At 63.8% G+C, this 13,910-nt stretch overlaps 2 protein-coding genes across 5 annotated transcripts; one reads left to right on the top strand and one right to left on the bottom strand.

The window, feature by feature from the left end:
- Positions 1-25: 25 nt before the first annotated feature.
- On the top strand, positions 26-3,608 carry LOC138064692 (uncharacterized). 4 transcript variants are annotated; one of them, XM_068928446.1, is made up of 8 exons: positions 26-421; positions 651-725; positions 1,083-1,160; positions 2,399-2,449; positions 2,547-2,582; positions 2,669-2,722; positions 2,959-3,114; positions 3,238-3,608. In XM_068928446.1, the coding sequence occupies exons 1-8, from the start codon at positions 85-87 to the stop codon at positions 3,603-3,605; spliced, it is 1,155 nt and encodes a 384-aa protein (XP_068784547.1). In that variant the 5' UTR covers positions 26-84; the 3' UTR covers positions 3,606-3,608. The 4 variants fall into 4 exon arrangements, with proteins under 4 accessions (XP_068784547.1, XP_068784546.1, XP_068784549.1 ...); XM_068928445.1 differs by having other exon boundaries at positions 2,396-2,449; XM_068928448.1 differs by having other exon boundaries at positions 29-421; positions 2,971-3,114.
- Positions 3,609-4,569: 961 nt separating this feature from the next.
- Positions 4,570-5,586, bottom strand: LOC138064817 (beta-1,3-galactosyltransferase 5-like). The gene has a single exon (XM_068928793.1). The coding sequence runs from the start codon at positions 5,584-5,586 to the stop codon at positions 4,570-4,572; it is 1,017 nt and encodes a 338-aa protein (XP_068784894.1).
- Positions 5,587-13,910: the final 8,324 nt, after the last annotated feature.

Genomic DNA, 13,910 nt, shown 5'->3' with positions numbered 1-13,910 from the left:
GCCGAGCTGCCGCCGGCGGCCGCCCGCCTTCCCCCGCGCTCCCGTCCCCGCCGGGGCCCCGGGGGCCGGCGCCCACCCGGCCCCATGCCCCGAGGGCGCGCCTGGACGCAGGAGGAGGTCGGCTGCCTGCTGGCGCTGGTGGGCGGCTGCGGGCAGGTGGCCTTGCTTATGGCCTCCACGTCGCGGCCCAACGAGGCGCTGTGGCGGGACATCTCCCGGGGGCTGGCGGCGGCCGGTTACGGCCGCAGCGTGACGCAGTGCCGCTCCAAGTGGAAGGCGCTCAAGCAGGCCTTCTACTCGGAGCGGGCGACGCGCCGGCAGACCGGCTGCCACTCGTCGCGCGTGCCCCTGCACTACCGCGCCATGAAGACCCTCTGGAAGGCAGCCGGGCGGCCAGTTTTCGGCGAGAGGCGGCTGCCAGGTGGGTCGTGGCCCTCCCGACGGTTCGGCGAGCCTTTCCGGGGCAGGAGGAGAGCCTGCAGCTGGGCCAGCGGGGTAGCGGGGCTGCTTGGCATGGGCTTTGCGCCCCCAGCCCTTGCCTTGCTGGCGTGCCGGACTGGAGTAGCGCTGCTCCTCGCTAGGAGCTTGCTCCGCGCTGCCAGCTCGGTGCTCTTTACTGCCTCTTGTCTGATCCCTTTCTCTCTTCCTAGACCGGGTGAAGTTGCCTCCCAGGAAGCGCAGGCCACCCCTCGAGGACCACTCTCCATCCTCGCCTGAGCTGCAAGGTACCCACGGGCTAGGGTGGCTGAAGGTGGGGGTCTGTCCTGACTTGCAGGATGATCTTTATATTTCAGAGGGGTTGGGGAGAGGTTACATGATTTTGAGGGCTTGGAGGCGAGGATGCAGACAGTTGTGACCCTCCCTGAGTTGTTCCCTCTCTGTTTCTTCCTGCCGACTGCTGGCTTGTGGTGCTGCGCTGGGCAGCAGCTGGATGTGCTCCTTGGTTCAGGCCTGGGACCAGTCCATGTGGGGCTTTGTCTGGGACAGTCTGGCTCTTGTACCCCAGGGTGGCTGGGATCCCTCCTCTCTGCTACTGAAGGTCTTTTCTTTCCACGGCACCTCCCCTGCTGTTCTCTCTGCAGAGCACGTCACCTGCACAGATGCCCTGGGCACGCTGCCGTCCCCGCCACCGCAGTGCACGAAGGACAAGCCTGCGAGCCGTAAGTACTGGTCTGCCCTGCTGCGCTGGGCTGCATGGCCATGACTCCAGCTCAAGCCCGCTCCAGCATGATAGGAACGTGATGGGCTTAAGGAGTGAGGAGCACTTCTCCCAGGAGGGACTAGCTGCAGTATGGTCCCTAGGCAGGGATGCTCTTGGACACAGAATGGGGATGTTGGGACTTGTCCCTCCAGAGGCTTTGGCTCCAAACCAGCCCCAGGGTGTGAAGGGATGGGGAAGGGTGGGATGGGGAAGGAAGGGTCCTTAGCTCTGACCCAGCCTCAGGGCACAGAGAAGATTGCTGGCTGGTCAGGGGGCAGGTGATGGGGCTCAAGGCCTCTAGGGGACGGTGGCCCTGATCCAGTCGAGGTGGCTCTTCTGGCTGTGTGGCAATGCAGGGCATGTGACTCCACTTTAGCAGGTCCTGGATCCCTCTGCCTCCCCAGCAACGCTGTAAAACTTAGTTTGGAGAGAGTATGAGGGCCAGAGCCCAAAGTGCATGTGCCCCTGCCCTGCAGCATACTCAGGCAGAGATCCTGCGCCTCCCTTGCTGTGCGCACACCCAGACAATTGCTTGGGAGGTTTGCCACCCAGGCGATCCAGGGTGCGTCCCTGCGTCTGATTAGTCTGAGCAGATGAAGGAAGCAGATGCTGTTCCCCGAGCCTGCTCGCTAGCTGGCAAGGATTAGGCCTCCAAAGCAGAAGCAGGTTAAACTTCTCCCCTGCAAACATGAGCAAACAGGATCAGAAGGGTTATATCTCGGATTGATCCTGATTTCCAGGGTACTGCGCTGCAGGAGTCTTTGGGAAAGCCTTGGCTGCTTCATATCCCTCCGCCTCCCCCCTCGCTAACGCCAGGGAGCGAACCCCGGCATCCTGGCCAGCTTCCGTACTGGATAATTACGTTCTGTCTCCATAAATTCCCCCTGCAGTTTCAAGTGGATGTGGGATTCTCCTTCACTCCTGTCCTAATCTGTTGTGTAGCGTTGCTGTGCGCTGCTAAACAGCTGCTGCCTTCCACCCCAGAGGTGGCTGCATTGCAGTGGTGGGTGAGTGACTCCTGCTTTTGTATCTAGCTTGTAAAACGCTTTGAGGGCCGGCAAGGCGCTGTGGAGCTATGGCTAGGGCATGTCGGGCTGCGGGGCTGGCCGTGGCAGGCGAGGCAGACCCTGGGCTGGTTGGGTTCCCCCACAGCTCCCGTCAGACTGCGCATCTCTCCTCTCTGCTCTCTCCCAGCAGCTCGTCTGGACCAAGTCGCTGGAGTGCCTCCCGCTCCCTCTCTCGTACCACGTAAGGCTTTTTTTGCCCTGCTTGGCCCAGTAACCTTCCTCAGCCCCGTGAGCAGAGGGCTGTGATGCCTGCAGTTCTGACACGGTTCTCGTTGCAGACGCTGGCCACCCGTTCCTTCCCCTTCCCTTCCTCGGTGAGTATCGCGCCTGCTCCGCGCTTGCGTGCCCTGGGCGGGAGATGGTCGAGCCTGCTCACGTGCTGCGTCTGCTCTCGTTCCAGACTTTCACGCCACCTTCCCGCCCCTGAAGCAGGAAAGAGCTGAACAAAAGGCTGGTAAGAGCCTGCAGTCGCTTCTCGCGCAGTGCAGCAGGCTCGGCTTGCGACTTGCTGGGGGGGGGGGGATTCGGACAAGTGCCGCCGCTCGAGGGGGAGCTCTATGCTACCTGCCCGTGGGGACGTGGGCACGCACCTCCCAGAGGCTACGGTGGCATCAGGTGCTGCAGCAGGGAGGCTGGCATGAGCGCAGGGTGAGGGCGGCTCTGCTACCCTTGTGCTCTCTCCATGCCAAGCTGTCTTGGCAGGTTCCCCTGGCGAAATGTCTCTAGGGATGGGAACGGGAAACCGAGCGCTGCTAGTGGCTACCAGAGACTCGGGCTCCCCTGGAAGGGCTTCTGCGAGCGAGCAGACAGCAGCAGATGAAGAGGCATCAGGCACAAGCCTGCAAGGTGCGTCCTCACTCCCTGCATCCCGACAGCCGCGCCGCGTGCGGGGCAAAGCCTGACGCCGCATCACCTCGGAGGCCTGGTCGGGGCTTGCTCCCGCTGACCCCACGCCCCATCTCGCTGCAGGCGCCGGCGTGGCGGGCTTGCTGCAGAGCGTGCAGCAACTCCTGGTGCAGATCCTGCAGACGTCGCAGCAGCAGCAGGTGCTGCTGGAGAGCCTGGCCAGCGACACCGTCTCCCACCTCCACGTTATCTCCGACAACCTGGTGCAGGTGGGCGAAACGCTGCACGAACTGCTGCTCCGGGCGCACGCCCGTGCTGGCACCCTCCCCAGCCCGCTCGACTCCTATGTCAGCCGCGCACCCCTTTTCGAGGGCGGCCCCCGGCCCCCGCTGCTCCCCGGGATGCCTTGCTCCCCTGGCACTCCCCATGCCTCCCCCTGCCACAAAGGGGAGCCTCTGGGGTCCCCTGCCACCAGCTTCACCTCGCCGTGAGCGCTGCTGTCCCCTGGGTGCCTGCAGGGGCTGCCCGCATCCCCAGGGGAGATAGCTGCCCTACGCAGTCGCTGCACTGATCTTTATAGCAAAGACCCTGGATATTTTGGGCATTTATAAAAGAGACAGATTTTAATAAAATTAAAAATAGCTTTTGTAACAGCAGCAACCCTCAAACAACTCTTCCCCCCTCCCAGGGGGACATTCCTCTTCTCACTTTTGAGATGAGCAGAAGGGGAACTCGGCTATTTACGGCCTCAGAGAAACTCCCAGGCTGCAAGCCGCAGGGCAGATGCGCATCCTCTGACCTTGCGCGTGCTCACCTGCCTGCCGCCTTCCCACTCGACCGGGGGCCGGCAGGGCTCCCTGCGTCGAGGAAGGACCGTGCAGCTATTGTGCTGCATGGAGAGGCGGTGGGCAGGCAGGGGGCCGTGCATCGCCCCGGGGAGGCGAAGGCGCTGGCAGCGAGTCGAGACCTTGGGCCGCCCTGGCCTCTGTGTGTCCCCACGGGGCAAGGGTGGGCTGGGAAGGACTGAGGACCCTGCCCCTTGGCCAGACCTGCAGCCCTCTGGGGCTGTGGGAGCGCTGGGCAGACAGGGACAGACCTGTAACAGGGTCCGTCTGGGGTCTGCCCCCTTCCTGCCCTACACAAGGCCTGCTCAGCTCGCCGCGATCGGGGCTGGCGAAGGAGAGGGACTGTCTGGGGAAGACTGGGCGCGTGGAAGCCCTTAAGGCACTGGTAGAGCAGTGCGCCCATCTTGGCAGGCACGGGCTGGCCAGGATGCACGCTGCGCCCCGGCGGAGCATCCTGCAAGGCGCCGCGGCTGGTGAGGTCGTGCGCGCTGCGGCTGCACGTAGCCCTCGCGCCCTGGGTCCGCCGGACCCCATGGCCGGCCCCTGGGTGGTGCAACCAACAGCGGTCCTCCGCACAGCACCGTCGGGGCTGGACTCGGGCGCCGGCAGGTCACTTCCAGCGGGTGACCTCGAGGCTGTCGCGGCAGGCGCTGCGGGCCTGCAGCATGCTCCTCCGGGCCGCCTCCTGCTCCCGCGGGCTCAGGTGGTGGATCACCATCAGGTACCGGTAGTTGCAGACGCGCCACCGCACGTTGTGCTTAGCAAAGCGGGCGCTGGCTTTCGCCCGGACCCCCGCCTCCTCCGCCAAGATGCCGACGTAGGCGTCTTCCACGGGGATGGGGCGGACGCGCCGTGCCGCCTCCAGGATCTTCTCGGCCGCGTCCAGGGAGAGGACGTAGCCGATGCCGCTGGCGTAGGGCGGGTACTTGTCCGGGCGGTAGTCCTGCCGCGACACGTACCACTTGCTGGAGGGCTCGCGGATGACCTGCCGCTTCTCCTGGGAGAACAAGGAGCCCACGTAGAGGCCGGTCCTCGCCGTGTTGAGCTCAGCCAGGAAGGTGGGGAGGCGGTCCGTGTTCACGAAGCAGTCGTCGTCCGTCTTGAGGATGTAGCAGGGCCGGCACTGCTCTGAGGCCCACTTCAAACCGTGCATGACCTTCAGGGTGAGGTTGCGGTACGTGTCCTTGTAGTTCCCCACCAGGATGTCCCCAAACTCCTGCTGTTCCCGCTGCACGCCCCTGGCCACCTCCGCCTCGGCTGCCTGCCCCACCAGGAACACCGTCTGCCACCGGTTGGCGGGCCGTCCCTCCTGGGCGCCCCAGGTCCTCCTGATGACGTGCCGGGCCTCCGCGTTGCCCGGCGCGGACGTCACCAGGATGAGCAGCACTTGCCCCCGGGCGCAGCGCGGGCCGGCGTGGGACCCCGCGAACAGGGAGGCGAAGTCGACCCCCTGCGCAGCCCGGGCAGGGGGCCGCGTCGGGAGCTGCCCCCGCGGCGCCGGGCGGAAGCGCCCGGCCACTGGCCGCTTCTTCTTCTGCACGTCCCCGGCGAGGAGCAGCAGGCACCAGAGGAGGAGCGAGAGGAGGAGGCTGCCGCAGAGCAGCCTCTTGGAGCACCGCGGGTGCATCCGGGCGGCCGAGGGAGGCCACGGGCATGGTCAGCCGGGCCAGCAGCCCCGCCGGACCGGGGGGCGAGGGAAGGGGCGGCGCGGCTGAGGACGGCCCCGGGCTGTCGCGGCGAAGGGCTGGCGTGTCGCGGGGCGGCGCGGCCCACGGGCGAGCGGCGGTGCCGGGAAAGGCCGGTGCCTGGCGCGGCGCCTGCCCCCTCTCCTTCGCCGCCCGGGACGGAGAGAAGGGCCGGCCGCGAGAGCGGAGGCGCGCCGGCCCCGTGACGCAAGCGGGCAGGGACACGGGCCGCGCGAGCCCCGGCCCCCGAGCCCGCAGGCGCTCTTGCACCAAGGGGCGTAAATCCCGGCGGGGGGGAAATCAAGGCACAGAGCAGGGCCTGTGCTCCCGCCGCGGCGCACAAACCCGCCTCTGTGCTTCCCCCAGCAGCGCGCAGCAAGCAGCTGGCTGCCAGCCAGGGGCTCTGGCCTTGAGCCTGGGGGCCCGCTGGGGGCAGAGAGCGCCGCCTTTACCCACCCTCCGGGGGCGACGGTTCGGCCTGGGCAAAGGCCGGGGCGGGAGGAAGGTGGGATCCCGCTGGCCACAGCCCCGAGCCGTAAGCCGGGGCAGGCTGCAGCGCTGCAAGCTCCCCTACTGCAGCGCCGTGCCCCCCGCTCGGCCGCGATGCCCGCGAGCCGGGGGGGTGCCCGTCGCTCACGCTGCGCCTGGCAGCGGGGCGCCGAGCCTTCGTTTCTGCTGGCGGAGGGGTCCCGGTGCTGTCGCTGGGAGCCGCTGGACGCCAGCCTGGGCTGGGAGGGCCCTGGCGGCGCTGCCTCGCCTTGGACGATGTCCCCCCCCGCCGAGCCGGCTGGAGAGGCATCCCCACGGCTGCAGGCTGGCTCCTGCAGCGCTGGGGCACCGAGGCCCCCAGCCCGCCGGGTATGGAGGAGCGCAGGGCTCGGGGGGGCACGGGGCAGCGGGGCAGGTTCTTCCCCTGCACAGAAAGGGGGCGAGTCCCCGGCGCTAGGAGGCTTAGCCGCCCCGGTCCTGGGGCAGCGTATCTGCAGCAGGGATGCTGCAGGATCCCCGAAGGTGCTGCAGCGCCGGTGCCAGCACCCCACGGGTAGCGCCAGCACCGCAACTGCCCCAGCGGCTCCAGGACTGCACAAAGCAGCCACGGGGCAGCACGCACCAGCAGGCCAGGCCAGGCCGTAGGAGCCGCGCAAGGGGCAGGAGCCAGCAGCGCAGCGCCAGGGGCTGCGCCCACAGGTCTGCCCCCTCGCTTGGGCACAGGCAGCGGGATGCAGGGGGGAGGGAGCAGATGGAGGAGCAGAGGGGCCCAGCTGGTGCAGGCAGAGGGAAGGGGCCGTGGGGTGGGGGAGAGCAGTGGGGAGCTGGGTGCAAGGGGGCAGAGGCAGTGAGGAGGGGTGTCCGGAAGGGGTCCCATGGAGGGAGTGTCAGTGGTGGGCTGGGTGTGGGGGTAGGCAGTGGGGGCTGCATGCAACGAGAGGACGGTGGAGATGAACAGTGGGAGGGCACAGTGGTGGATAGGCGCAGTGGCGGGGGCACATTGGGGATGGGGGTGCAGTAGGAGGCTGGGTGCAGAGGAGGGTGCAGTGGGGAGCGAGTTGTAGTAGGGAGGCCATCTAGGGGGTGCAGTGGGGGGGCAGGGTGCACTAGGGAGTCCTTTGGGGCTACGCGATGGGGACTGTGGGGGGGGCAGCAGGGAGGGCACTGGAGTGCAAATGGAGTGCAGCGGGGAGGTGCAGTGAGGGGCTGCAGTAGGGAGTACACTGGAATGCAGTAGTGGGATCAGCAGAGGTTACACGGGGGTGACGGGGTGCACTGCGAGTTGCAGAGAGGGAGTGCAATGGGGCACAAGGGAGGGCAGTCAGGATGCAATGGGGGCTGGAGATCGGAGGTGCAGTGGGGTTCATGGGGTGGCTTTAGGAGTGCAGACGAGACAGTGGAGAGCATGGGGGTTGCAGATTGGGAGTGCAGTGGGGTGCAGGGGGTAGCAGTGGGGGGTTGCACTGGGGCCTGCAGTGGGCTGCACTGGCAGTTGTGGGGGGGTGCAATGGGGTGCAGGGGGCGGCAGTGGGAATGCAGTGGGGTGCATGAGGTGGCTTTGGGAATGCAGGGGAGACAGCGGGGTGCAGCGGGGAGCGGGGTGGATGCAGACTGGAAATGCAATGGGGGGTGGGGGGAGGCAGTGGAGGACAGTGAGTGCAGTGCGGGGGCAGACTGGGGGTGCGCAGGAGGGTGCAGTGAGGTCGCAGTGGGTGTGCTGGGGGTGCAACGGGGTGCAGTGCACCCCCCCCCAGGCGGGCCGGGTCGGAGTGACAGCTCGACAGCCAATGAGAGGGGCGCGGGGGAGGGGCGAGGAGGAGGCAGGGCCAGAGCGGGAAGGGGCGTGGCTGAGCGGGGGGGGGGGCTCGCACCCAATCGGAAGAGGTGAGGCGGAGACAGCAGGGCGCAACCAATCAGACAGCAGGGCGGGGGCGGGGGGCAGGGGGTTCCCGGTGACGTCACGAGAGGGGATTCCCCGAAGCGGGGCGCGGAGCGCCCCCCCCCCCCCAGCGCCGTCGGGCCGGTACCGGGCACCGGGCAGAGCCCTCCGGCCTTGCACCCCCCCGGGGCCGTGCGGGGCCAAAGCCCCCTCCCCAGTATGGATGGTCACCCCCTTAGCACAAGGACTTCCCCCTCCCCAGTGCAGGGGCTGAGCCTGCCCCCCAAGAGCGGGGGTGGCCCCCCAGCGCGTGGGGTGGGCTCCTTGCTAGGGGCTGTCCTGCTGCACACCGGCTGTACCTGCCCCAAGCACACCCGCGCTGCACCCCAGGCCGAGCTCTCTTCCCGTACTCCCGAAAAGCACAGCACAGCCTGGGGGGTGCCTATGTCCCCCCCCACACACCACCACCACCCCGATTTGTGCGCAAAGGGGCTGCGTGTGCAGGGCTGGGCTCTGCTGCCCCTGTGCCCACCCTGCGTGCACGCGCCTTATGAGCATCCCACCCACGGGACAGAGGCTGGCGACCTGCGCCGTCACGGCGTGGTCTCAGCTCGCAGCCCGGAGGAGCAGCCTGCGAGGGGAACCAGGGCCTGCCCCGAGGCGTAACTGCGGAGGAGCGCTGGTCCCGGGAGGGCTGGAGATAGCCAAAAGCCTTTGCGCGCTCCTGGGGGCGTCAGACTGAAACAACCCCGGTTGCCTGGCAAGGCGCCTCGGACTAGAAATGGGCGCTTAGCCCAGGCTGGCAGTAACCCTCAGGAAAACAACGGAGAAGCCTGGGGTGAAGCCAGACTCATTTGGGGGCACAACAAGGCCTTCTCCAGGCTGGAAATGGAGGCAAAAGCACCAGCACATCTCAGCAGGGTTTCAATGCTGCCGTCTAGCGGTTGAGGGACCGCTCCTGCTCCACCGCCAGGCACTGAAGATGATGCACAGCTCTTTTCCCTCGACTCCGGGCAATAACATGCAATAAGGGAGCCGAGGTGTGCCAAGTGCCCTCCCCATGGCCCTCCTGCGCCGAAACAGCCGTACAACCCCCAGGGAGGCCGGAGCAGTCCCCTGGGGGGAGGACACCTCGGAGGGGTTTTCTCCCCAGCTTTATCCTGCTGTGGAGCAGGTCAAATCTGTACCACTTTCCAGTCCTCTCTTTCCTACTCAGCCTGTCGCAGCCCAGTCAGGGGGAAACCCTATGTTTAGCGTCAAGAGAAACTGCAATAATAAAATGTTTTTACCTGCCAGTGTAGCAAGCAGGAACGCTTCTTGCTCTGCCTCCAGCAGCTGCGGGCGCCTGGAGACGGTGCCCTGGAGACGGTGCCGGGTGCCTGCAGGAGCGTGGTCCCAGCCCCAGAAAGAAGTGGCACCGGTGGCACGACCCACCCAACAGCCCAGAGAGACGCTCTGGGCTGCATGCTTTGGCTGCTTCCTTCTGCCGCTCGGTCCTGCGGCTTCCCCACTGCACCAGCAGTTCCCCTTTCCCTTCCTGCCTCAAAGGGTGCCCAAAGTCCCCAGGCAGGCAGATGAGGTGCACGCGTACCCCTGGCCGTAGCTCAGCCCTGGCAGCACAGGTGAGCGAACCCTCGTCCGCGCCCCGGCATCGCTTCGCCACCCTGCACACTCGCCGGCCCCGGCAGCGAGAGCCCCCTGGCAAGGCGGCCGTGCTGGCCCTCGGCCTCCCCCGTGGACGTGACTGCGCACCCCGACTCACGGCCGTGCCGCGGCTCCGGATGTGCGGGGGATCTCCCTGCCCGGAGCCTAGCTCCTTGCCAAGGCTGTGGAGGTGGCCGGCCACCCCCTGCCTAGCCCCGCAGCAAGGTCAGGCTCTTTTGGACTCGTGGACTGTGCCCAGACATCACGGCAGGGCGTGCAGGCTGTGGCCACCCACCACCCCTTCACCTCGGACTAGCTCTTTGCTAAAGCACGCGCCGGAGCGAGCCCTGCGGAGCCCCATCCGAGGCAGCACGCGGGGAAAAGCCTCAGGACGGCTGGGTCCGTAGCTCTGGGTGCTGGTCTTAGGAACGGTTCCCGGTCAGCTTTCAAGTGATGCAAAATCCTTCTAAATGACTTTGAATGCACGAGGAGCGATTCAGCATGGAGTTTCTGGCTAGTTCGGGACACCCCCCTCTTAGCGCCTGTCACACCTCTCCTGGTGCTAATATTCGGTATTTGCACCCAGGCCTTTATAAGCACATGTCCCGCTGATCTTCTGTCAGAGGTGGTTTTGCAGTGTTTCTTGGCTCTTTATAGCTGGGCCAGAAAGCAAAGCGGTGCCGAGCCCCGGGCCAGAAGGGAGTATTTGGATTAGCGTCAGCGCACCGAACGTCTCACACCGCAGACCAGCAGCCAGCAGCTCCCCATTCGCCCATCCAGGCTGGACTAAGCCGCGGGACGGCATGTACAGATATATAACTCTCATTAAAAAAGCGAGCAGTGTGGGAGAGGCTATCTCGGTACAAGGAGAGGAAGTTGTTGTGAAGTGTATCAAGAAGTTTATTTTTATGTCAAAAAAAAAGAACTAATTCACTTTTTTAATCAAACAGTTCCTCCCTTTGAAGTGATCCTTTTCGCACTGTGCCTGACGGGGGCTCCCAGGGGACTCTGCAGAGACGTAGACCTTCCGCTTGCCAATCAGTAATTTTTCTCGTCCAATTGGTCTCAACAGTCCAGATCACAGCAGACAGGATGAGACAAGGAGATAAAATTTCCGGGATGGATTTTATTAGGGCTGCAGAGCAGGCATGGCAAAAACGAGGCAGAGCAGAGAGGTGCAAGATAGCAGGGATCCACAGTGGGAGGGACTGGGGGCAGCGGAGGGGGGGCCATGGTGCCGCTCAAGAGATTTGCAAGCTCGGTTCATCTCGGATAATTTTCTCTTCTTCTAAAAGAGAGGCCGTACTTGTGGCTGGAAACCGCTCTACCTCGCAGGAGAGGAAACAGCTGCAGACCGGTCCGTCTGCCTCCTGTGCACAGCCGCGAGCTCCGGGGCTGATGTCGGCAACCGGCATTTCCCCGGGGGGGGCTGAGAGATGCCCCCAGGCTGCCGCTGCCTGCTTGGCACAAACGCAGCCTGCTCTCCGGGGCGCTCTCAGCTGCGCTCAGCGGCTTTGCTGCCAGCAGACGGCCCTCGGGGCTCCCGGGGAGGGCGAGCGGCGGCCGGCGGCCACCTTGCTAGGGCGAGCGGAGGGGAGCCCAGGCCGGGGTAAAGGAGAGCGCGGCGTCGCGCGGCGGGGACTGCCCCCCAGCTGCACCCCGAGCCTCGGCCGTGCGCTCCTGGGGGTCCCTGGAGAGGGGCTGGGGGCTGCTGCAGGCCTGCCCGGATACGGAGGGAGCCTCCAGCTCGGATTATTCATCTTTCCCAGAGGAGACAGCTTCATTAGTTAATTAGTACAACTGTTCTCCTGGGCCGGTCTGGGATTTGCCTCTGCGCTGGCAGGAGTGTTGCTGACTCCAGGCAGGCCCTGGAGGGAAGCCCCGGGAGAGGACCTGGCTCCGGTTCTAATTTGTTGTGCCCAGGACACAGCTGTCTCCCTGGCTGTGCTCAGGAGCAGCCACTGAGCCTTTCCCCGGCCCAGGTGACAGCCCCGTCCCTTTTTTGGCAGAGCCCAAGTCTCATCGTACCCTTTCAGCAGTCAGCATCGCTGCACCCGCTCCTCCTAAGGCCTTTGCTGCCCATGCAGCTGTGCTTGTTACGCAACGGCGGTGACCTGCAGACATCAGCCAAGATGCTGCTTGCTGCAAATTTGGGACGGTGGAGCAGCTTTCCAGAGTTGGCCAGTGTTCGCTCCAGTAGGTTTCTGCTAAATCGGAAATCTCTAGCGTGCAATTGTTTGGCGTCAATGTGATTTTAGCCAAAATGGTCTTCCTAGAAATCTAGAGCCCTGCTTTTGAGCGCTTGGAGGTGGTGAAGTGTCTTTATATAAAGTAAGAATAAACTGCAATATTCCCTTCGGTGTAGGCACCATTTACATTCAAAAAGAAAGATTCAACATGATTTCTTTAATACAGCTTCCATTGAGAGCAGTATTCATACATAGCATATTGCAGAGCACTTGGTTTTCTCAAGGGAAATTTTAGTGGTGATATTTGAGCGGGGAAATGTTTTTTATGAGAAAACTTTAATCTGCAATCCATAAAGGGAACAGTGGCTTTGCATCCATAAAGGGAACAGTGGCTTTCCATCCCATGGAAAATGTTCTCAGCCTCCACTAACATGGTTTTATCTTCCTCTGCAGGCTTGCTTCTTAAGATAAATTTATCCAGGATCGCATTTTGTGTAACAGTTTGATTTTTGTTGGTGTGAGGTTGATTTCTCATGAGAGTAACTGCCTTAATTTCCTACCACTTGACAGCGAGCGCAGCTGCACTTTGTGCTTGTAGACTTTGTTCTCGCAATCACAGCCCGCACAAGCTCCTCTCCCGGCTCTCCAGCAGGGAAGTGCCGAGGCTGCTCCTTAGCCCTGGCGTCCCCCTCGGTCAACACACGGACCCTGGCAGTCCTGGCTGTCACCACACCATCCCTCCCCTTCCTGTACCCTGGGGTGTCCCTGGAGGCCCCGACCCCATTGGAGTGCGAGCCCCAAAGTCCCACTGGGTGAAATCTGGCCCCTTCGGCGCTGGCTTTGCTGCCTGGGTAGCAGCCGAGCTCTCACGGGAGCCCTCCTTGCCGAGCCACTGCAGGCTGCCTTCACCGCCTGTGATGATCTTCCCCTTCCAGTCTCCCTGTGGCCCCACCAAAGTGTTTTTGCTACAGCTATGTTTGCAAGTTGGCTTATCTGCAGTTTTATGCTGTTGCCAAGACCTTCCTCAAAGTCTTTTTTGCTCTGGTTTCATGTGCAGTTTGCTGGAGTTCATGCTCCTTCCCGTGCTCTTCGTTCTGACACAGCATCCCCTCCTTGAGGAATGCCCTTTCACGTCTAATCGCCTGCTCCACTCTGCTCTTTGGCTGCGCTGGCTGGGTGCTGACCATGGAAATCTTGTTAAAGGATGCGTTCATTTACTGGAAGTCTCCAGCATGCTGTTCTGAGCAATTCTTAGGCTGTCTGCAAGCAGTCTGCCCTCCTGGCTAGTCTATTAATTTCTTTTAGCAAGCTCCCTGATTTTTATGCAGTTCCCTTGATGAAGCTAAGCGCAAATCGAGTGGCTTTTCCACTTGACAGAGCAGCTCTTCAACAACCCTCATCAAAATTGCCGGGGATAAAGTCCTGAGTTCTGCCCCCGCTGCGAGTTCCCCAACCAGCCTCTCCAAGAAGTGCAATTGCCAAAAGCTAAAAATCGCAGTGCTTTGCACCTCGATGGCATTTGCCTAGTCTGCCGGGTGACAGCGAGAGTCTCCCATTGCTGTAGTTCCCCTCCTCCCAGCTGCTCTGGTCTCCCCAGCAGGCGAGCATGGCTGTCGCTGTTAGTCGCCTGGGCCTCCTGTTTCGGATGCGGGGGCTGCCTTTGCAGTGCTCTGCTCCCTGCGGACATGGATGACCTGGATAACCCATCCGGCTCAGCTCCGTCCTGGCTGTGTCACACAGGGACCCACGGCATGGTGCTGCCCGGCATGCAGGAACCGGGAGAGACACCCCATGGTGGCAACAATGCAGGAACGTGTGCTGAGGCTGGGCTTGCTGCATCTGTAGCTGTCCCCCACCTCCGTGCCTGGAGCTGCCTGGCTCTCAGCAAGGTCCTGTTTGCCCTGGCTCTCTGTACACTCCAGGGAGAGCACTGAGTGCTTGAGGGGCACAGCTGTACCCTCGTGTGCTGCCCCCTCATGCTGCGCCCGTGTCGCATCTCCTCTGCACCCGCCAACTGCTTCTGCACCACTCGCCTCCCCACCTCCTCTCCAGTCTGCTTCCGCAC

This window comes from Struthio camelus, chromosome Z (assembly GCF_040807025.1).
Source record: "Struthio camelus isolate bStrCam1 chromosome Z, bStrCam1.hap1, whole genome shotgun sequence".
In the NCBI taxonomy this organism is placed as follows: Eukaryota; Metazoa; Chordata; class Aves; order Struthioniformes; family Struthionidae; genus Struthio; species Struthio camelus.
The sequence above is the reverse complement of the archived record's forward strand: the minus strand, read 5'-3'. Positions and strand labels throughout refer to the sequence as shown.

Coding starts and splice junctions, on each gene's coding strand:
- LOC138064692 (XM_068928445.1), top strand. CDS start 85: ATGCCCCGAGGGCGCGCCTGGACGCAGGAGGAGGTCGGCTGCCTGCTG. Junction 2,583..2,668: donor CCTTCCCCTTCCCTTCCTCG/GTGAGTATCGCG, acceptor CTCTCGTTCCAG/ACTTTCACGCCACCTTCCCG. Junction 3,115..3,237: donor ATCAGGCACAAGCCTGCAAG/GTGCGTCCTCAC, acceptor ATCTCGCTGCAG/GCGCCGGCGTGGCGGGCTTG.
- LOC138064817 (XM_068928793.1), bottom strand. CDS start 5,586: ATGCACCCGCGGTGCTCCAAGAGGCTGCTCTGCGGCAGCCTCCTCCTC.